The 22,490-nt window shown below is 40.4% G+C and overlaps 1 protein-coding gene across 4 annotated transcripts; it reads right to left on the reverse strand.

The window, feature by feature from the left end:
* Positions 1-1,240: 1,240 nt before the first annotated feature.
* On the reverse strand, positions 1,241-22,463 carry CHEK2 (checkpoint kinase 2). 4 transcript variants are annotated; one of them, XR_012996557.1, is made up of 16 exons: positions 22,378-22,463; positions 20,284-20,538; positions 19,621-19,745; positions 19,193-19,340; positions 18,324-18,414; positions 17,257-17,365; positions 15,373-15,426; positions 14,520-14,581; positions 13,915-14,014; positions 12,160-12,246; positions 11,243-11,406; positions 10,910-11,025; positions 9,444-9,529; positions 5,739-5,893; positions 2,066-2,146; positions 1,451-1,463 (listed from the first exon to the last, which is right to left on the reverse strand). XR_012996557.1 is itself a non-coding variant. In XM_076352999.1 (15 exons), the coding sequence occupies exons 2-15, from the start codon at positions 20,531-20,533 to the stop codon at positions 1,368-1,370; spliced, it is 1,569 nt and encodes a 522-aa protein (XP_076209114.1). In that variant the 5' UTR covers positions 20,534-20,538; positions 22,378-22,463; the 3' UTR covers positions 1,241-1,367. The 4 variants fall into 4 exon arrangements, 3 of the variants coding, with proteins under 3 accessions (XP_076209114.1, XP_076209115.1, XP_076209116.1); XM_076352999.1 differs by lacking the exon at positions 5,739-5,893 and having other exon boundaries at positions 1,241-1,463; XM_076353000.1 differs by lacking the exons at positions 5,739-5,893; positions 22,378-22,463 and adding an exon at positions 21,406-21,571 and having other exon boundaries at positions 1,241-1,463.
* Between the last annotated feature and the right edge of the window lie 27 nt (positions 22,464-22,490).

Genomic DNA, 22,490 nt, shown 5'->3' on the forward strand with positions numbered 1-22,490 from the left:
ATTGCCATTTTATCATTAACGATGGTTAATATCGAATATCTCAAAACACACAAGATCTCTGCAATAGGCACATATGGGAAAACCTGACTCATTAATGTCTTACCTTAATTCCTACTTGAAATTGGTTTATTTCATAACGCATTAGGCTTTATTCTTTCCAAATCTACAGCAAATGCCTTCAACCAGATGCACGTTTTAGAACAAAGTTACTAAATTGATCCCTCTTAGTCAATAATGAAATTAATATCCTTTAGTAAGAGGCACACAGTCCAAAATTTTCACTTAACAGACAAGCAAATTAAAAATTGGTTTCTCTCTCAGTTCATTTCCTAGTTCTTCTCTGGCAGGAACTTACACATCTTCCTTACATCACTTGTTGTCCTGTTTCCTCTTACTCAGTCCATCCTAAGGGAAATAAACATAGTACACACTTTTCAAGAAGAGACCGGTTAGAAACTACATGCAGATGATAACTTTTGCTTTGAAAGCCCATCAACCACTTCACAGATGACAACACTGTTGAGTCTGCCAGCCCAGTATTTAGTATTTAGCTTTATCTGAAGTCCAGAGCTCCTCAAGCTCCATCGGTAGTTTTACTTCAAAACTGCGTATTGCAAGTATCACCATGTTCCAGTATTTAAAAGGTGGATACAAAGAAGATGGAGACTCCCTTTTTACAAGGAGTCACATGGAAAAGACGAGGGGTAATGGGTACAAGTTACTCCTGGGAAGATTCCAATTAGACATGAGGAAAGTTTTTCACAATGAGAACAATCAGCCATCGGAATAATCTCCCCAGGGAAGTGGTGGATTCCCCAACATTGGACACTTTTAAGATGCAGCTGGACAGGGTGCTGGGCCGTCTTGTCTAGACTGTGCTTCTGCTAAGAAAGGTTGGACCAGATGATCCTTGAGGTCCCTTCCAACCTGGTATTCTATGAAGTGTCCTCAGAAGTCTGTGGGCAGCATTTTGTGTCAGGTAATACTATGTCTCAGGCAAAAGCTCAGCAAACTTAGTATTCCTTTTTCATCTGTGAGGACTAAGCATTATTTCCATGACTAACCTAGAAACTGGAACCAGAAGAAACAAAAAGTGTAAGTGGTGATGAAGCTAGCCTAAAAAATTTAGTAACTTAGTTCATGAGTTTTTCTGATACTCTACTTGAGTCAGACAGCTGGATGAAATGGAACATGACTATTTGTGTAGATTCTGATGCATACACAGCAGTCACTTCAGTCTTACAAAGTTATTTTTATTTAGCAATTGCATCTTCAACAGTTATTCCATTATTAAGATTCTTCTTAAATAAAAATTCTGCTTTCCATAAAAAAAGCTATAATTAACAAAAGTCACTTTCTCTTTTTCTTCACCTCATTTTCTGAAATGACGTAGAAGGAACAGCACGCTTAGAAGAGCCAGATTCTTCCTCATTTTCATGGAGACGCTTTCTTGTTGTGGTTGGCTAAAAGAAAGATACAGCAGGATGGCTACATGAAATCAGGTAAGACAGAGCCTAACTGTTTTGCTTGCTACAGAATTACAGATGTTGGATAAAGTCTCCTTTCTGTGAGCAAAAAAAGCAGCATGACTAACAAATGTTTCTCTACCAAGATCTATCTAATGATATTTGATCCTTCTCATGTAAGACACTGCCCCCAGCTTTATCTTCCACTACTGTTTAAAATTCTCCTAATGAGCATCTGGTAATGAATGTCACAATAGCATTCTAAACTTTCACTAACATGAGAATTTTTCCTTGACTACTGAACATTTGTGACTTGAATCCATCAAAACATACATGTTCAACAATTTAATTTTAAATATATGAATAATCCTTTAAAGCGTAGGAGACACTTTCTATACATTTAAACAGTGTCTTGCCAAAGCACAAAAGTCCATTGCTTCTATTCAGAAGGCAGAGATAATTAGCAGACTGCTACATAGAGAAATGGGCATTTTGGCTGTAAGTTCTCAAAATTAATTGATTTTCTTATTATGGATTACTTCAAAATCTAGTTTCTCTATGCATCAAGTATTAATCTTCAAATAATCTGTTACACATACCATTTTTGATGTTTGTGGTGGATTCATATTGGCACGTGTCTGAGCAAGTAGCTGTTGAAATGTATTCTTCATACACTCATCCTGTGAAAAAAAGCAGTAACTCTAAGTAGTATATGGAATATTTAAGGGAAAAGCCTACATTTTGGCTAATGAAATGGATCAGCAATTAAAGAATGAATGAATAAAGGAGAAAAGGCGGTTCCCCCACTTCCCCCCAAATAAACACCTTCCTAATATGGCTTCACCAAGGGCAAGTCTTGCCTGATCAACCTAGTGGCCTTCTATGATGGAGTGACTACATCAGTGGACAAGGGAAGAGCTACGGATGTCATCTGGACTTCTTAAGGCCTTTGACACGGTCCACCACAACATCCTTCTCTCTAAATTGGAGAGGTATGGATTTGATGGATGGACTATTTGATGGGTGAGGAATTGGTTAGATGGTCACATCCAGAGAGTAGTGGTCAATGGCTCAATGTCTGGATGGAGATCAGTGACGAGGGGCGTCCCTCAGGGGTCTGAATTGGGACCAGTACTGTTTACTATCTTCATCAACGACATAGGCAGTGGGCTCGAGTGCACCCACACCAAGTTTGCAGATGACACCAAGCTGAGTGGTGCAGCTGACATGCCTGAGGGATGGGATGCCATTCAGAGGGGCCTGGACAAGCTCAAGTGGGCCCATGTGAACCTTATGATGTTCAGCAATGCCAAGTGCAAGGTCCTGCACCTGGGTCACAGCAATCCCTGGTATCAATACAGGCTGGGGAATGAAGGGATTTGAGAGCAGCCCTGCCGAGAAGGACTTGGGGGTACTGGTGGATGAAAAACTGACTGTCAGCTGGCAATGTGTGCTCGCAGCCCAGAAGGCCAACCGTATCCTGGGCTGCATCAAAAGAAGCACGGCCAGCAGGTCGAGGGAGGTGATTCTGCCCCTCTACTCCGCTCTGGTGAGACCCCACCTGGAGCACTGCGTCCAGCAGTGGAGTCCTCAGCACAGGAAAGACATGGACCTATTGGAGTGGGTCCAGAGGAGGGTTGCAAAAATGATCAGGGACATCGAACACCTCTGCTATGAAGACAGGCTGAGAGAGTTGGGGTTGTTCAGCCTGGAGAAGAGAAGACTCCAGGGAGATCTTATTGCATCCTTTCAATACTTAAAGGGAGCTTATAAGAAAGATGTGGACAGACTTTTTAATAGGGCCTGTAGCGATAGGATAAGGAGTAATGGTTTTAAACTAAAAGAGGGTAGATTCAGACTAGATAAGGAAGAAATTTTTTACGCTGAGGGTGGTGAAACACTGGAACAGGTTGCCCAGATTGGTGGTAGATGCCCCATCCCTGGAAGTGTTCAAGGTCAGGTTGGACAGGGCTCTGAGCAACCTGATCTAGTGAAAGATGTCCCTGCTCATTGCACGGGGGGGTGGACTAGATGACCTTTAAAGGTCACTTCCAACCCAAACCATTCTGTGATTCTATGCTTCCGATATGCCCCACAGTAGAATTTTGAGCAGGTGGTTTATGTACAGTGCTGGTAAGAAAAAATAGTTCTATTTCATTCTACAAAGAAACAGTTTCCCCTCAATAACTACTTAGCCAATACTAGTCAAGCTAAAACTGAACTTGCAGTGTCATTCAACAAAGTATAACAACATTGAAAGAACAGAACATACAGGCTAGGAGTTTGTGCAGGTAATTCATTAGTCAGCCTTATCAGAAGAGGCCTTATCAGGACTTGTGTCCTGCTTTCACCAAAACAGAGTTAATCACTCTTGAAAAACAAGTATTTTCCTTATAGTCTTACATTCAGTTCTCAGAATGACTTCCCTTTCTAACGGCGTATTTTCATTTCCACTAGCTCAGCTTCATCAGTATCCCAAGTTTGGGTAGTTTTCACTACCGCCCCCCCCCCAAAAGCAAACCTATTGTACACAGTAGGTAGAGAAGAACCAGCTAAAACACCCATACCCTAAAAAAAAAAATCACCAAAAAAAACAAACCCACACATCAAACTTTCAAACAAAACATTACCTTAAAAAGCATCCCACAGTTATCCTTAACATAAGTAAGTCCATAGAACATATTAAAGGTTGTAAATTAAAACATTTGGAAAGCAAATATTCAGAATTTGGGCAAGCATTTCACTGAAGTGAAGTTTCCCCTTTTGAAAACCCAAATGATTATCAACAAATATTGTATTATTCATAGAGCATGCATATCTCTACAGAAGTTCACTGGATAGTACAGTTCATTCTCTATTTACCCGAAGTGGTAAGCCAGAAGCTGCCATTAGTGGAAGGAAAGTGTCTGGGAGACATGCACTGCGAAAGAAGTGGACTTATTAGTCTCAGTTGTGCATAAACAGGCCTGGCTGCAGAAGCATTAAGAGGAGGGAAGGGCAGCAGAGATCCTTTGTTAAGAGAAGCTAGTTTAGCAGAAAGTCAGGCATGTTTCAAGAGACAAAGCTAGCATGTAACCTCATTCCGGTGCAGCTGCCAGCTACCGGGGTGCTCTTGGTATATGCTGGGCAACCTCAGGGACCAGGAAATCAGTGCGAACAAGACATTTAGTTGACATAGTATACTCCCTGTTTTAAAAACAAAATCTCGTTCTCAATTTCTCCTGCAGGAATTTTATTAGAATGGGTTGCTATGGATTACCTGCAAACCCTAAATCAGACTTCCAAACCTGAAATCAGGTCTTTAAACCTTTCCCAGGACTAAATGAAGTATGCTGCTCAAAGTGATTTAATACAGGTCATTTCCTTTGGCTGAGCTTTGAACAGTGACTGTGTTCACCAACTGAACAACTGATCTAGAACCAAAACCAGACATTTATTCTAAATGACTGAAGCTAACAGGTTGTATAATTTTGTTCCATTATCACAGCAAACATTGGGAAACTCAAAGAGAAGTGAATGGGACATTCACTGCTAGAGACGATTAGAAATAAGGATCACTGAACTCCTAAGGATTTCAAGTGTTTTAACTGGGGTTTTTGGGTGAAGGCAGGGGAGAGGGTTCTTTTTCTAAGTTATGGAGTATTGCAGTATCTCCTTTTTTGGTTTAAATATGTTCTTAAGTGCTACAAAAAGGCTTTAATGTGAACATCCAGATTATTTTATATAGAATTGGGACTTGTCTTTCTTTTCCAGTGTCACCTGCTTTGACTGTGGCTACATTTGAGTTGATGGGTAAGATAAGATAAATATTTTTCCATTTATATAACAAACACCTGAGTTTTTCTTCAGCATGCAACCAAAATAATCTTGTCCCATTCAAAAGAACCCAGTGAAGTTTTCAGAGGCAGAAACAGCAAGTAATTGTTTATATGCCTTTGAAAAATGTTTTATTAAGTACCTGGTAAATACAGGTAAGGCATCTCCACTGAGTGGTACTTAGGTTTAAGCAGCCCACTAAGTTTTAGAGTTTTAGATTTAAGCAAAGAATGGCATAAACAGCACAGGTATTTAAAAGACTAGTTTGAAAGCACTACTGGTTTAAATAAAGCTGTAGAAATTAAGTTTTGTTTGGAGAACATGCTTACTTTTAATGTCTGAAAAATTCCCTAGTGGACCCAAAATCATTAGAGAAGGCTAACAGGCATTAGCTGTACGCAAAAAGTATGCGTCTGTTGTGTTTTTTCCATACTAACTTTTAAAGACAATACTTACAGACAACACAAGAGGGAGTGGGGAGCCAGTAACTCCTTCTCACTACTCACAGTAACAGGACTCAAGGAGCTCTTTTGGTGGTAGTATTCAACGTGTGTGATATCTAGAACTGAACATACTGGATGTTGGCCTTCCAAGTAGGCAGTGTACATCACCTATAAACAACTGATACTCTTAGTAACAGCCTATGAAGGGAAACAGTTTAAAGAATGGCATCTGAATGCTAGAGGACATTTGGATTTGCGGATATGATGTTTTTGGAAACTTTTTGTCCTGTCTTCAAAATAAAACGTAACAGTAAGAGGTGTCCCTAAAGGGAATATATAATCAAGAAGCTAACAGCTTGAGTTTACATACTGAAATATCTCAAATCCTCAGCTTGTCTAAATCACTGTCATATATTTCCCCTTTCCCATTACGCATACCAGCGATTCTTAAAATCAGTGTACCATGGTTTATCAATAACGTTTCCTGCTCAGAATTATAATCTAAATGTAAGAATTTACATCCAATTAACTCACTGTAGAAGTTACATGCAAAACTACAGTAGTAAAAGCCAGGAATGCCAGGAAGAATTTTCTGATGTCCAGCAGTATAATTAGGACAAGTTAATGACCTAAAAACAGCCATCCAAATGCATTTTCTGTCTCAGAGTGATACTCCTTTGCTTTCACCCTGTTTCTTATGCTCTTTACCTAAGCATCTGAAACCAGACACTGTTCCCAGTGCGGGAACATGAATAGCATTATGCTCAGCATGAGTAAATAGAACCCGTTGTGTGGCTCAGAGGTAGGCTGGGTGACTTTCTTCAGCCTCCTCAAGCAAAAACATCCAGGAAAGCTCATAGGCCCAGTGGTCACCTCTGGAGTGCCAAAATTGATAAAAGACCACCTAAAGACTACCTCTCACAAACTTAACTAGACTGTAACAGGACACAGGGAAACCATCACCTCCTACTCAGAGGATTCCCAAACCAGTGACATTTATTCATACTCATCATAGTAAGAGCACAGTAGTCCTGGACACTTGCCAGAAACAAACTCTGCAGGATTCTGCACTGCCTGCCCACACAAACAAGATGAGGAAGTGGGACTCTGTTACAATGCTCAAAGGAGGAGGTCCATCCTATCAGAACCACAGTCAGACTTGGTCTCTAAAAAACGCATCTTGATTCTCAGATGTTAAAGAGTTCTGAGAAGAGGTGTCTCAGACAGGATGCAGAAGCTGCTGGCTGTACTGAAAGAAGGTATTCAGCAGAATACTCCATGGGTCTTTTGCAGTCCTCTCTGCAGGGACTAAAAATTTGAAAGCACAGACTACCTACAGATGCAGACTGGGCTTTGTTTTCTGAGAAAAAATTCCAGAGACCCAGGATTTTCCATTAAATTCAGAGCAGGTCATGGAGGCATACAAAGGGTGTTGAAGTAGCACCAGAGTATGGAGAGGAGCAGCTTAATACCAGTATCCTTCAACAAAAATAGAGACAGAGAGGCCTGTCAACCTCTGCTGTTGAGCTGGCACCACACCTTCCAGAAGAAGCCAGCTGGCTGGTGGGAAAGAATTAGTGACAGAAAAGCTGGCATTAAATAGAGCAACAGACTTGCAACTTGCTGGATGGCATGGCACAGAAGCAGAAAGAACTGTACCTATCACTTGTGCTCAACCACTAATCTACAGTGTTGACCCAGGCAGATATTTGCAAGCTCTACCTATTCCCAGTCTTCCTGAGGAGAGACCACAAGGAGCTCATTGTTGGTATTTACCATTAGGACCACTGAATTCTGATTCTCTTAACATCAAAATCAGTTTTATCCTCCTCTCACAAAGAAAACACAGCTGTTTTGACGGAAAGGCCAGAGATGACAGGACTGCAGGATTTCTGACACACCACTTAGCTAAAGGTGATAGGCTGGAACAGGACCTAGTTTAGCTTGACAGAACTCTTCAGTACTCTACAATGCCTATAAAACATGATCCAGAGTCAAACATCCATGGGATAGCTACAGAATAGTGAATATATGAACTGTGAAACGCCTTCTTCCAGCTGGACAGGTGGACAAATTATAGAATCTGAGTCCTTCTCCCTTACCTGAATACAGGTTACTGGAGATGCATCAACCATGAGATATTGCGGATTTAGTCTGAGAGAATTACGTTACTTGGCAAGGACCCAAGCTGCTTTGAGCCACCTTTATTATATGACGATGTGATAAAGATCATGAGACCAAGAGAACAAAAAGCTCTCCTACACAAGTTCTTATGGCTGTTGCCAAGGGTCCCAATAGTTAGCAATAAGACACATTCTAGCATGGGTTAGGCTGCATCAGGAGGTAATCAAATTGGTCAAAGCTGAGAAATGCCCTCAGCCTGTGCAGAGAGTATACGAAGTCATGTGAGCTGCAGTGCTGTTCGATAGTTAAGCCACAAAGATGATGCATTATTCAGATAATAAAGAGAAAAGGCAACAGACATAAAACTAAGCATAGTGTGGCTGCTTTGAAGAAGAGAGGAAGAAGTTACTGATTCCTTTTTCTCTCTGGCAGAAGAGAGTGTGATGTGGCAAGGTAAAACCTACATATGGAGACCTCATGACAAGATGGAGGGCAAAGGAGAAGTCAAATTAAAAGGGAAATCAAGCAAAGATGTCTTTAGGGTGGGAAAAGGCACTGAACAGCATCAGGCAAGGCTACAAGACTACAAATAGCAGCAACAACAGTGGAAAAGGACCATGGAACTGAAGGACCGAGAAAGCATACCATGCTGTAAAAGCAGCAATAGGAAGGGGTAAGAGCTAGTGAAGGCTTTGCCAGGGACAGGGGCCAAGAAAATAAACACACTGAAAAACAACAGGGGGTCTAGTTGCCATTGCAAGAGGAAAAGACAAGGAGAACAGGAAAAGAAGAAAATCTGCGTGCTGCAGAGTCAGCATTTGCTTGTTGGGAGAGCAAAGAAGCAACTCTGTTCTGTATGCTGCAAGAAAGAGAAGGCTCCATCCCACAAAGGCTTTGACACACAACAACGTGCTGCGAGATCATCTTGCTTCCAACAGAGAGACATGGAAGCAGTCTGTTCAAGATGCTCACTCTGTTTGGTTTAGAGTTGTCCAACAGGAAAGTGGTGGCTACAGTATCTGGGCTAACGTCATCCTACAGGTTGGGATCTGATGGCTCCTCTTCCTACACGTCATTGAAAATGCCAGTAAAACAAACAAATAATTCCTAAACATATGGCCTTTTCTTTCTCTTCTCTTTCTGTAAGTAGGCATCAGGATCTCTCCAGTCTTACAGCAGCCAGCAGAAACTGTATATCCAGCTGGCAGGCAGGCGGCAGCGCATGCCCATGAGAAGCACCAAATTACAGTTGCTCTTCTGCTGGCTACTGTCAGAGACAACCTATAGACAGGCAGACTTAAGCTCTGACTTAAGATAACAGTTGTTATTCCCATGAAGCTAAAGAATTGAAGCTCTCATTGCCCATCATTGTATCCCTTTTATAGTATTCTCCACAGAAGCAGGATCAGGCACGCGTTACATCTCTGGTGACCAGAGTAGTCAGTGTTCCCCTGCTTCCTTGCAGAAGCAAATTACGCTGTATCAACAAAACCTCGTAATGTTCAGGCTATTGAACTGCCTTTGAATTTACATCAAGAAGTTATCCCCAGAACAACCCAGCTTTGCTGTACTTCAGTTAAGACTCAATTCCTACCTGAAGCCAAGGATGCTCTAAGGCTTCCTCTGTTGTAAGACGTTTGCTTGGATCCACTACTAACAGCTTCTTCACAAGATCCAGAGCTAAGATAATAAAGAGTTGGTTGGCATATGATCAATAAATTCATTACCCAAAGATAAGTTCTGCAATATGCATACACTAAAGCTATGTGCGACAACGCATCTTACAACACTTCAGAACAATGCCCAAAAATACCGGCGAGGCAGATCACTCTTCTTTTTCCTATGCATAGGGAGGTCTGCAGACTGTAACCATTTTTCCTTCACATGCACATGATACAACACTTTTCAGTATACCAAAATTACCAGTAGATATACTGAGCATGTCCACAATTTATGTTCTGAGGAACATAATGCACAGGAAGTTCAGCACTTTCCTAAAAGCTTCAGTATTAGTGTGGACAAGCAAAGACAGCTTAATTTAGTTTCCTCGTTTACAGTGTCTTGGAAAGCAGATTATCCAGCTGGGAAGATGGGAAAGAAGAGACAAGACATACACATGTATGCTCAACATAATCACATAAACTTCATTTTCTTAGGAAACTGCTTCATAGCCACTGTGAAAAATATGGCATTTATGTCATATTTTATGACTCCAAATCTCCCATAAAGGAATTTTGGCAAGATTTACTTTTCATTGTATCTGATTATCCTGTTATACATACCATTAGGACTATGTATGACCTTAACATAATTTCCATTCCCATATATGTCTGACTTACTATTGAATAAGCTTCAAATAATTCAGGAAGGAGTTATATTTGGTAAGTTTATTAGAAAAAGAATGATCACATAATTTATTGGAAACTCCTCTGCACTGACAAAGGAATATCCAAGGCAAATACTACAATTATTTTGTGTATATAAAATGTCCTGAAGAAAAGCATGCAGACAGTAGCTATCATTTTAGTTTGCTATGCAAAAACTCAATTAGTTTTGCAGACTACTTAGCTTACAGTCGGCCAAACTTGATAGTTGATTCCACAAATGTGGCTGGTATTTTAAGCTCAAAGACTAGCACTATGAAATTACTCTTAACATTTCTCTCTTGGAATTCCTAACTCGTATCCCTTAAATTCCTGGCATTTTTGGTTCAACACTTGAAGAATCTTTGAGCAAGGCAAAGTTTGTAGACCAGCTTGATAAAGTCAGAAGAAAAAGTGAAAAGAGGAAAAATGGATGTGTGTGCCCACAAACTCTATACTTCTGTAGTTAATAAAGCTAAATATTACTAAGAAACCTCTTCAGTGAAAATGTATCTACTCTTTCTAATGCTTCAACTTCGAACTTAAAAAAAAACCCACAACACATTTTTAAGAGACTACTTTAAAAACTAAACATATCAACATGCAGTGTGTCATACAGCTGAAAGGAAGTTAAAGGAAAACAAAAACAACAAGAAAAGAGCTAGATATTCTGCTACCCACTGTAATGGAGTCATACCCATGTCTGATACATGCTTCCATTCTTTTGAAATGAACGTGTATTCTCCACGAGTGATTTGATCTTTCAGAGATAGCTGAGTATTTTGCTCATTAAATGGTGGATATCCACACAAGCTATATAAAAGAAAACAGGTTAAACAACACAGATTTTGTCATAGCAAATGAAACACTAAAATCACACATTTTAAAGCATCTGCTATCATAGCGTCTTTTACACGTATATAGTTTTAAACACACTTTCACTTCCTAATAAAGATAATGAAGTTGCCAGGTCTTGAGCCATGTATGTCAATGACTGCCCAACGAAGGCAGCATCTACACGGTATCTTACCATACAAAAAGAATAACTCCTAAACTCCAGCAGTCCACAGCTCGGCTGTATCCAGCAGTCCCAAGTGAATTTAGAACCTCAGGAGCAAGATATGTGGGAGTACCACATAATGTTTTCATAAGAGAAGTTTCTCCAAGAATCTTGGATTGTCCAAAATCTGTAATCTTGTATTTAAAAATGGTAACACCACATTACATATTAGATTGACTGTACTAGAATATATCATATTGTCAACATACAACAGGAGGTGACATTAAGTTTCTTCCTTCCAAGTCAGTTCCAGTACATGACTATGAACAAAATTTACCCCAAACATTATTAAATATTCAGTAAACAACAACTGAGAACAGGAGAGGAGTAGGGAGAAATATGACAGAGGATCATACTTTACACTAGCAAAAAGTACTCTCAGATTTGGATGTAAATGGACAACCACAGAGTAAAGGAATTGTAGCTTATTAGAAGAGATTACTTGAAAAATAAGCAGTTAAGCATGCAAATCTATTCAACGCTTTATCGGGGGCGGGAGGGGGACGCCCAACCCTAACCCCCCCAAAACAACAAAAAACCTGTCACCATACAGCCTGGATATTTGTGGAAATGCTGTCTGTAATTCAAGAAGTTAGATTTTATTGGGGAAAAAAAAAGGTATCGACATTTGAAGTTGTGTACTCAATTAAGTGCTATACAAGCACAACATTTCTCAATTGTTCTTAGTAAGTGTACATGTTGAAATATCCACAAAAGTAAAATAAAAATTATGAAAAAACACCTCAATGTTCTAAGTTACTTCATAGTTTGTATGACTAATTCCATAATTTTTTTTTTTTTTGCTATGTTTAACTAATTATTGAGAAGAATGGGAAGGAATACCCCCAAATTTCTAAATGAACAAGAAGAAATGTAAGTTTCCTTACCTTTATAAGACATGTCTCTTCAGAAGATGAAAGTAGCACATTCTCTGGCTTTAGATCTCGGTGTATAATTCCATTGTCATGAAGATACTAGATATATACAGATATACAATCAAAGAAAACCAGACTATTAACTTTTTTTAAACATAAGCTTTCCAATTTTTCATATAGCAATGGCAGGATAACTGAAATGGTTGTGTAAGAGGCATGCAAGCATTTAAAGCTACACAGCTTATGACTCTCAAAAAAAAAAACCAAACAAAAACAAACCACCATTCTGCTTCAAATGTCAAATCTCAATGCAAGCACAGTACGTAGACCTGGCAAGGTGTTCCATTCTTCCCATTCACTAGAAAGCTATACTTCTTTCTTCATCTCAGCAAAAGCAACAGAACTAAGGAAGACCAAACTTCTATGTTGCCTTTGTAGGAATTCTGGTTTTCCATCTCTCTCTCCTTTCTTTTAGTCATTATTATTGTATGATCATACCCTCTTAAATACAAGTCCACGTTTCAGTTTGCAAAGACAGTTAAGTTCACCATGCCACAACAGTCCCCACACTGGTAAGTACTAGTAGACAGATTTGAAAAACATCTCAGTCGTCAAAGAGCTGGAGGCTGAAAAAGGGTTCAAAAACCTGGTGATATAACTAGGAAAACTGAGTAAGGAGGAGATACAAGATCAACATCAGGTTAAATATACAAAGGATTTTGAAAAAAGTTACTTCCTTGAGGCAAGTGTAGAATTGTTCCCTTATCTGTAGTTCTGAAGTCTACATGCAAGGCTACTATCCAGTTTTCTACTGGCTCCAAATCTGAGAAGAGACTTCTAGCTTCACTAGGAGAACGTTTGACAGCAAGCAAGAATCAAAGTTCAGTCATAAATGACTGATATATTAAGATACGATGAAGTCTGTGTTAAAACTAGGAACAACGTTGATTCTAACTAGTAGTACAAAATATGTACTAGAGATGTCTTCACATTTACACTGAAGGGAAGCTTTTCTTTATTATATCTGAAGACATAGTATCATTACGAAGTAGAAAGTAATGACACCACTTTTATTATATGAGCAGGTGTCCCAAAAATGAGAATTGGGGAAAAATACAATAGTTTACTCACTAATGAGGAAAATAATTCTAAGTTTATTATTTATTAATACCTACCACAGAACAACCATTAAGTTTCTTTTTTTGGCAGTTGCAAGATATTAAAATTAAGTCAAAAGAAAAAAGGAAAAGATTGATCTGAAAGCATATTCAGGTCTAGACAATTAAGTTTGATGTAGAAAACAATCTTGCAGAACTTACTAATGCTTACCACTTCATGAATTTAGAAGAAATTTATGTAAGAACTCAATATTCAGTATCTGAGATCTATTATAGTAGTCTTAACCTGTTGTCTGCTGAACTGAAATGCTTATTCAGGAGTGCATAGTAAAGCATCTGATCACTAATTTTTTCGAAGGCTACTACACTGATGACTCTTTGCCCACACACTACTAAAAGTCTCACAGGATAATCCTGCCAGCAATGAGCACAGCCTGTATTATTACTTTAATCCTTGCTTTTAATAAGTAAGAGTGTTTGAATGTTCTTTGGCTGCACTGAGGTAAAGAATCTTATTAAACCAACTTGTTAAAAGCGCTGTGCTGATTGCTTGCACAGGTTTCAGAAGTGACAAATGACAGAAAAATTCATCTGACTGACATTCATATGCATAACCATATTTTTCGTGGTAGAATTCATGATTATGTACCTTTACAGCCAGTAGCATCTGATAAAAATACAACTTGCAGGTAGCTTCTTTCATCTTGATTGGCCTTGACACTCTGTCATACAATTCTCCTCCTTCCATCCTAAAACAAATGCAGGTAACAAGTCAATATATTACTTCCAAAAGATTCATCTCATTAGACAAGACTGAGACCAAAACATTTGGCTATTTTGGCTATAGAGAAGGAATATATTTCTGAAAATGAGTAAGCAATGTCCTAAACACAGCACACACACTGCTGAATTAGGCCTAATCTCCTGAGCCTTCACTGGGAGTTGTTACAAGTTTTTTGATCAGCCTCCTCTTACAAGCTCAAAATCAAAAAAATAGCAGCAATCCTCAACAGCAGCATAGTGGGGAACTATCCAGGCACTAAGTGCCTTCAAAGCGTTGAGGGATTACTCTCCTGGCTATCCTAGTTCCTAATTTTACAGAGGTTTCAGAGAACAGTGGAGGCCAGCAAAAGAAAAAAAAAACAACCAAAAACCACAACAAACAAACAAAACCCGAGTTCAGAACTATACACACTCTTTGTGGCTATGAAAAACATCTCATTTTATGCATTTAGTTTCAAATAAGTTACTTACAGTTCCAAAACAATGTAGTAATCCTCTGCTTCAAAGAAGTTTTTGATCTTGATTAAGCAAGGCTAATAAAAAAGGCAACACAAATGGACACACACAAAAAAGTAGAATCATTTGTAAAAATTAACATTATCAACAGTTTATCATCCTAAAGTTCCTATTTCAGTATGATTTCAACCATGCCAGTTAAACTAACACTTAACACAACTGACTAGCGCCCCAGGCTTTGGCAAACACTTAATATTCAAGTGTGTTGTCTTCTCCCCCGTACCTCCACACACAAAAACATTCAACTCTTGCGGTGACTACAGCTCAACAAGCATCCTTATTTTTTCCAGTTGTGAATTACCATATCCTCAATGTTTTCTTTATATGCAATAGTACATTGGGAAGCAAGGGAAAGTTCATTAAGCTATGCAAACTTTCTGCTTAATGAAAGCAAAAGAAATGCCTTTTGTGGGGCAGGGGGGATGCAAGGGGAAGAGGGGATACAAATTCAAAAAATTGCCAGTGGAATCTAATCTTTATATTTGGTTATCTGGCAGTATTTACAAAAACACACATCAAGGAAAGATTTCTACAACAGCGGTTCGGGTTGAAACTTCTCCTGTGAAGTTTCTTCTCAAATTTACATCTCAGTTATTCAAGGTTTTAAAGCCTCAAATCTGTAAAGACGTAGTATACTTAAAAGAAGAAAAAAGAAGTGTTCGATAGACTTATTTACAAGAAAAATTATATGCATCCTTTAACATATTTTCTAAACAGATAAAATTGATCTTTAGTTACTACACTAAGGTCAGTGAACTACAGAAGTAGTAGGCAGCAAAAAGGAATAAAAATGTACAGTAACACTCACATGATCTATTTTCTTCAAAATTTCAATTTCTGTATTGATATTAAAAGCCGGGTTCTATTAAAAGAATCAAATACATATTGGGTAAGACAGTGCTGTTCTGGAATAAGACACATCAGAAACAAGAGACAGTACCAGAAAAGCCATCGTTTCACGTCCCTTGCTACTTTAAGTGACCATAACATATAATCTTTTTCCATAAACTGATCAGGCACCTTCAATGAATTAAATGAACAGTCTGCTTTCACTAGCTGTAGCAAGATATTGCTCCAGACATGTCATTTCACTGCAGGTTAGAAATCTCCACCTCATTTCCAAACTACAAAAAAAAAAAAAAAAATCTTGGCGAGTATATATCAGTATTGTCCCTTAAACAGCTTTCCTCCCTCCAAGATGATTTCCATATGGGCTAACCCTAAAATTAAATGCTATTCTCTCCTAGCCTTATTTTGCACGATAACATAAACAGATTCTTTTAATCTGTGGCTTAGGCTCAACTAATGAAATCAACCCAGCAGGTTTTTTTTATTGCTCTTCTTCCAATCCAAATCAATCATCTTTGAACACACAATCAAATCCATATACAACATTCCAGATGCAGTCCTCTCTGTTTTGTACAATGGCATTTCTTAATAGTTATAATTCATAACAGCATTTCTTAATCTTTATTAGAAATGTTCCAAAATTGCATTTTGCAATTTTCAATCCCATTGATGTCACATATTCATCTGCAAATAACTATATCTACCCCCTCCTCTGAACTAGGAAAAGCATAGATTATAGCAGAAATTGTCACTGATCTTGAAGTACACGATCTTGCACTATTAAACATTATCTGATTTCTATTACTCCAGCATACAAAAGTATCAGTTCTTCATACATGATACTGCAAATCTTCCTTTCCTGACAACAGAGACTTTGGGTCAGTGCCAAAGAGTTGAATTAGTATATTCCCACTTTTTGTGCCATGATCTCTAAATGTAATAGTACGGAAGACTAATCTCAAGACAAATACTGAAAATTTCCACTAGTAACTAATTCTGCTCCCACTGAAGCCTCTTGGCATCCTTTCCTCAGCCAGCTACCTTTCCACCTTAGAATTTTTTTCTTTACAAAACAAGTAATAGTTTCCTATACAGTACCCGATGAAATACTGTGTCAGTTTGAACAGATTCTGTATGTTGTATCTGTGCTCTGAAGTCCATTTTCTCATCAAAGAAATTAAGGTTAATCCAACTTGATCTATTGTTAGTAAATCCACAGCAGCACAACTTACATAACTCCTCCTTCCATGCACTTTTGCCTCTAACTGCATTTTTCTTCCAAGTTTATCTTATACCCTTATATAAAATTAAAGTTACAGTCATAGATAGGAAGTTGCTTGGATCTCTTTCTCATGTTGGAGTAAAGCCACTTGGCCTGTTCTTCTCCTTCAAATTCAGGCTTCTGCTACAAGACTAGCCACATGAAAAGCCCTTCCCAAAAGGCTTCATACGATTTTGTTAAAAAGTATTATGATGGAGAATACAACAAAATTAGCAGAGTTTGTAAGTTTTTGGTCAAACTCGGTTGGTTAAGATGTGCCCATCTGATGCATTTTAGGAGATAAACCCCCCAAGACTCCCCACCACCCTTTGTATATACCACATTAACAAACAGTCCTAAATTATGAACATAATGAAATTGGTCAAAGAATAAAAGCAAGCATTTTCTACAGAACTCTGTAGATCCTGTAAGATCAAAAGGCATTTTGAAATTACATACAGAAGACATTAAGTGAGAAAATCCTCTTTAGTTGAAGAGAGCTGGGGAGTCAGGGAGGTTACCAAATATTGCAGGACCACTGCAAGATGGCCAAAAGACAGACAAACAAACAAAAATACTTACTGCCTCTCTAATACCACTTGCCATAAACTTCCGTTTATTGATTATCTTTACCGCAACTTTGTTACAAGTGCTCTTCTCAAATGCCAGTTTCACTTCTCCACAGGCACCACTAACATAAAAGCACAGCTATGTTAATGCTTACAAATGGTTTTCCAAAATCTGCATAGCAAGTACAGACAAATGAAATGAAAGCACTGGATTACACGCTATTTGAGGCTGCTGCGTTCTAACTTTCTGAATATGGCATGTTGTCAAAACTTTCTCAGAAAGCATTCAATAGTTAGGAAGTCTATCTAAATAGCGAGTGATGTCAAGGGCCACGCGTTCAAAAATGCAGGAGTAAATATGTAGAGCAACTAATCTGTTTGTACAAGGGGTACCAGTGAATATCAAGGACAAGCCCTGTCAGCATTTCCATCACACAAATGCATTTAAGAGAAGAGAACCTAGTGAAGAGTTCTCTCAACACTGGACTGCACAAATCTGAAGAATAGGTATGACAATACTTCTATTTTTACTAAGTAGCAATTATACCACCGAAAGAAATCTTTGTATTTTGCACTCGGATTTTTTTCCACTTAACCATTCTCCTCCAAATTCTTCACTGACCATCTTTTTCCAAACGATACAAAAATAGCCTCCACTTCAGATAGCCTCTCTCCTTTTTCCTGAAAACAGTTCTTTCCCCTTCTGTCTGTAGGCCTCAACAGTGATGTTGTAGAAAGCTATATTCTGACATAAAGCTCCTCCTTCTGCTTCCAGTAACTGAGTAAATTAATATACAAAATTTAAAAACTTGTTATTCTCTTCTAGAGAAAAAAAAAAACTGAGTTTCACAATTAACGGTAGGTTACAAACCCAAGCCAATGATAGGAATAAAGCCAAAATTCCTGTTTAAGCTGTTGTAAAGAACAGGTTTACTCAGGTGTTATCATTCATTTTTTTCTTTTTCTCTTTTTTTTTTTTTTAAAACAGCAGCTCAAGTAACACTGGTAATAATTCCAGCACAAGGTACTGAAAACGGTAACGAAATTAATGCTTAATACTGTGGAAAGAAGGATGCTTACCTTCCCAAAGTCTTTGACATGATATATTTCTCTCTGAATTCTCTAGGAAACACCAGCTGATCATCCACCATAAGATCAGAAAATACAAACACTAGGAAGATGAGTGGAGATCATTTTCCTGTTATTAATTTTAAAATTTTGTTATAACGAACAACTATGTTTCCTGAGCTTTTATAGTCAACAACATAACTGAGAAAATGCTGCCTGCTAGAAGAAAAACATAAATATATAAAAAAGTTAATTGATGCTATAAATGACATCAGCTATGGGTCAGCAAGGTGATCTTATTACTGAACACTGACATCTTTGGTATTAACTTCACAACAGTGCTTAATCAATTAACACTACGCATAAGGACAAAATAGGCAAGAATTTCAATGTCACAGCAGGGAACAAAGAGAAATGACAAGCAGGAAGACAGCATCTTAGTGGAAAAGCAAAGACAAAGAAAAAACCCCCCAGCCCTGCTAATTTTACGAGGGTTTTTTAATTATTTATGCAGCATCCTGGTAAGTACCTGGGTCTTCGTCAACTTTCCTTGAATAGACTGTTTCCCCGGTTCCCACCACCACATGCACAGCTACTGAAGCACAAAAGTGTTTCAAAAATAGGGAAACAACTATAAAACTTTATACTCTAGTAAGGTGGTTCCTGATGCAGCTTCATTTAAATTTTCTTTTTTCGTTTTTTTTTCTACAGTTGAGGTAGATACGGATAATTTTTATGTGAGTACTAAAACATCAATTCATAGCTGTATTTTAACAGCACTCGTGAGGAAGCTCAGCTTGCAAGAAACATACTCAAATGACTGCAGAAACAACCTCTTGGTCAACACATGAAGAACCTATTTATGGTACAGTACATTTTACCCTTATTAGCCTGTATAGACAGTGCAATTTCAGAGTTGTGAGTCAGTGGAAGTCTCTTTCCTTTTCCAATGAGCTCTCTATTAACAAAAGTTCCATTTGCACTGTGGTCTTCAATGTAGGCAACGTAGGAATTTTTTGGACCCATTTCCTTAAAGAGAAAAAAAAATGGGAAAGATAACAGTAGGGAAAAAATGACTTTACTGTAAAGGCATGACAGACTATAGAAATTTACTATTGTTGGCTCAGGAAATCAGATTACTGAGGTTATTTGATAAACCGGGTTAATGGAGCGTTGCCAAGAGTCTTGTTAAAGGAGTCAACACTGAAGGTACTTAAACTTTGATTTCTTTAGGATCCGCCCCCGCCAAAGTCAATCTTTTTCAGTTATGCCAAAACAGAAAAAGACAGTTAACCTTTTTAGCACCTACCCTGAAAATTCGGAAATGCTTCTTGCTATAGTTTTGGTAGAAGCCAGTCTCAGACAATCCTAGCTTAGAAAAACTATAATCACAGCTTTTGTCTCTTCCAAACCAATATTCATCATTCACGCAGTCTGTAGAGGAGGGGGAAGTAAAGCAGAGAGAGAACACAAAAATTGCAGGAAGTTATTAACTATGGCACTACGGAATGATGCCAGATGGTAGCGAGTAGGACAACAAAGACAAGATTCTTCCTACACAATCGAGTTTATGTGTCTTAATTCAGACAAAGCACCATGCACTGTCAACACCTTCTACAATATTTTAATAATTTTACCCTTTTAGTAATAGTAGAGTTTTCAGTTCACTTTCAGCAATACAGAGACTCATATGATACATAAACAAAATAAATTATGAAATGGAAAAATGAAGCAAGTAACAAAGAACATGAATACCCCAGAATTCCTCTAAGTCTGTGGAAGCTGTGTATCTGGGTACTCAGCGTAAATGCTGGGATGTAGTACGGAATAGATTATTGCAAGAGTTGCAAGTTTGTACTTAAATTTGCTTGTACTCAATTTGAAAATGAAGACACTGCTTTTTACCAAGCTGCTCAAATCTGTTCTGAGGTACTACAAATGAACCATGAGGCTTATTACAATATGCACATACCACAATTGCTGAAACCTTTTCCAAGTGCAAAGAGTCGACCCCAAGGCTGAGAAACAAGCTCTTCAGATTCCTGGTCCTCGGGGATCGATGGAAGCTCCTGAGTGGGAACAGTGTCCAAAGAACTGAGGGTCCCAGAACTTGAGGAAGACTGACTAGTACTCTGTGACCCACTGGAAGAGGAACTGGTACCACCCTGTGACTGTTGGGCACCTTGAGACTGCTGCGCTTGACTTCCAGTCTCTCGAGACATGTTGGCTTCAAAGAGAGTGTTAAAAAAACCAGTTACCTCAGCAAAGTAAAACTGACAAACACACACCATACTATTAATATCCAAGTCTATTCTCAGTCTTCAAGTAAGTCAAACTTTCAACCAAAGTGTGCATGTGTGGATTATGTGTAAATCCCTAAGAATTTTGCAAACCGTGATGTTTTTCCTTTTAATAAAAGGATGTGGTGCTCCCCCTACTGGTTCTAAAACAACAGTTACACCTTATTCCCGGATTTTTACTTGCGCTCTTCAGGGCTCACACTTTATTTCACAAACGTGCGTGCAGCCCTCTCTGACAAAGCATCCCCACACAAAGCAGTAACTGTTGCAGCTCCCCAAACACAAAGGGAAAAACTGAAAAAGGAAAAATAAGAACTATAAAATGAAGTACGTTTTCTTGACGCTGAAAGCACCCAACAGATTTATCACGCAGCAAGCCAATTTGGTGTTTTGGCTGAATATTCCTTTAATATAGGTTATAACTCACGGATTTTCACATATCTCTTCCACGCAGCTTCTATTCAGCAATTTTATTTACAAAATCGCCACACTTATACATAATTAATGTACAAAACTCTGCCAAACCCAAAGATACGCACCACACCCCTAGCACCTGCTATCAAAGACAGCAGCAAGAAAAGGCAACAAACGGCATCTACCTGCCCTGTTAAGACAGGGGAGTTTACAGCGGTATCGTGCTGTCCTCCCCACTTAAGGAGGAAACAATCCACTGGCCACCTCATCTTTAGCTGTCTTTCTCCAACAGCATCTGTGTTCATCGTGCCCAGGGGCTACTATAGCATCCGTGAGCCTTCCCAGGGTCGCTGCCATCCTTTGGGACCACCTGCGCTCACCTGTCTGCTTGCCGTCTTGGTTTGCCGGTGTATCTTGCTTTTTAAGCTGGTTGCCATCCAGCTCAGTGTATAATCCAGACTAATTCAAATCTCCCTACCAGTTTGCTGCTTTTCGTTATTAGCCATAAAAAAGCAACAGCGCCCTAGCTACTTTCTGTGTCGCTTATTTTCCCCCAGAGGCGTTCAGAAACGCGGGCAAGGCCCGCAAGCTGCCAGGGAGGCAGCCCCGACAGCGCGGCGGCCGTCACGGCGGCCGCTTCGCCGCGGCGCTGAGGCGCAGCCGCCCGCGGAGGGACGGCCGCCCGCGGGACCGCGCTCGCTAAAAACAGCGCCCGTTTCAGCAGGAGCGGCGCCCGGCGCGGCCCGCCGCCCACCGTGCCGCCCCGCCGGCAGCGGGAAGGCGGGGAGCCGCCCTCCGGGCCGGCCCCGGCACGCTCAGGAGGCGACGCCGGGCCGACGGCGGACGCTCCGCATCTCGGCGCGGCCGAGGCGGGAGCGGAGCCGAGCGCGGGCGGGACCCCGCCGCGGCGGGGAATCCCGGGGCGCAGAACCGCCGGACGCCCTTTCTGTCAGCGCCCTCCCCGCCCCACCGGGACGGGCGCCGGGGGCAGGGGGGGCTGCAACCGACCTCGGCCCCGAGCGGCTGCGACGGGCGCCGCGGGGCCCGAAGGAGCCCGGCGCGAAGGGGCGAGCGCCGCCCTCAGCCTCAGCCTCAGCCTCAGCCTCAGCCTCAGCCTCAGCCTCAGCGCCAGCGCCGCCCCCCCTCCGCGCAGCGCCCCCTGCCGCCCCGCCCGAGCACCGCAGCCCTGTCCCCGGCGGCGCCGCGCGGCCGAGCGGGCTGCACGACCCTCCCGGGAAAAGCAGCGGAGGCCGGCCGGTGGCGGCCGGCACCCGCGGGGCGGGGCGGGGCGGGGCGGAGGCGCCCGAGAGCCCGGCCGCGCCCGGCAGCCGGAGGGGGGGGCCCGAACTCACAGGTGGTGGAGCCCACGCCGCTCGCCGCGCGGACCCCCGTGCCGCGTTACTCAGTGCGCACGCGCCCCGCCACTCCTCGCTACGAACCGAGCCAATCAGGGCCCGCCCGCCCG

This window comes from Aptenodytes patagonicus, chromosome 15 (genome assembly GCF_965638725.1).
Source record: "Aptenodytes patagonicus chromosome 15, bAptPat1.pri.cur, whole genome shotgun sequence".
Taxonomy (NCBI): domain Eukaryota; kingdom Metazoa; phylum Chordata; class Aves; order Sphenisciformes; family Spheniscidae; genus Aptenodytes; species Aptenodytes patagonicus.

Excerpts from the sequence above, each read along its gene's own strand:
- CHEK2 (XM_076352999.1), bottom strand. The coding sequence starts at position 20,533 with ATGTCTCGAGAGACTGGAAGTCAAGCGCAGCAGTCTCAAGGTGCCCAA. Across the intron at positions 11,026-11,242 it reads GGAGTTATTCTTTTTGTATG|CTTGTGTGGATATCCACCAT; the intron begins GTAAGATACCGT and ends TCTTTTATATAG. Across the intron at positions 2,147-9,443 it reads TAGAGCATCCTTGGCTTCAG|GATGAGTGTATGAAGAATAC; the intron begins GTAGGAATTGAG and ends TTTTTTTCACAG.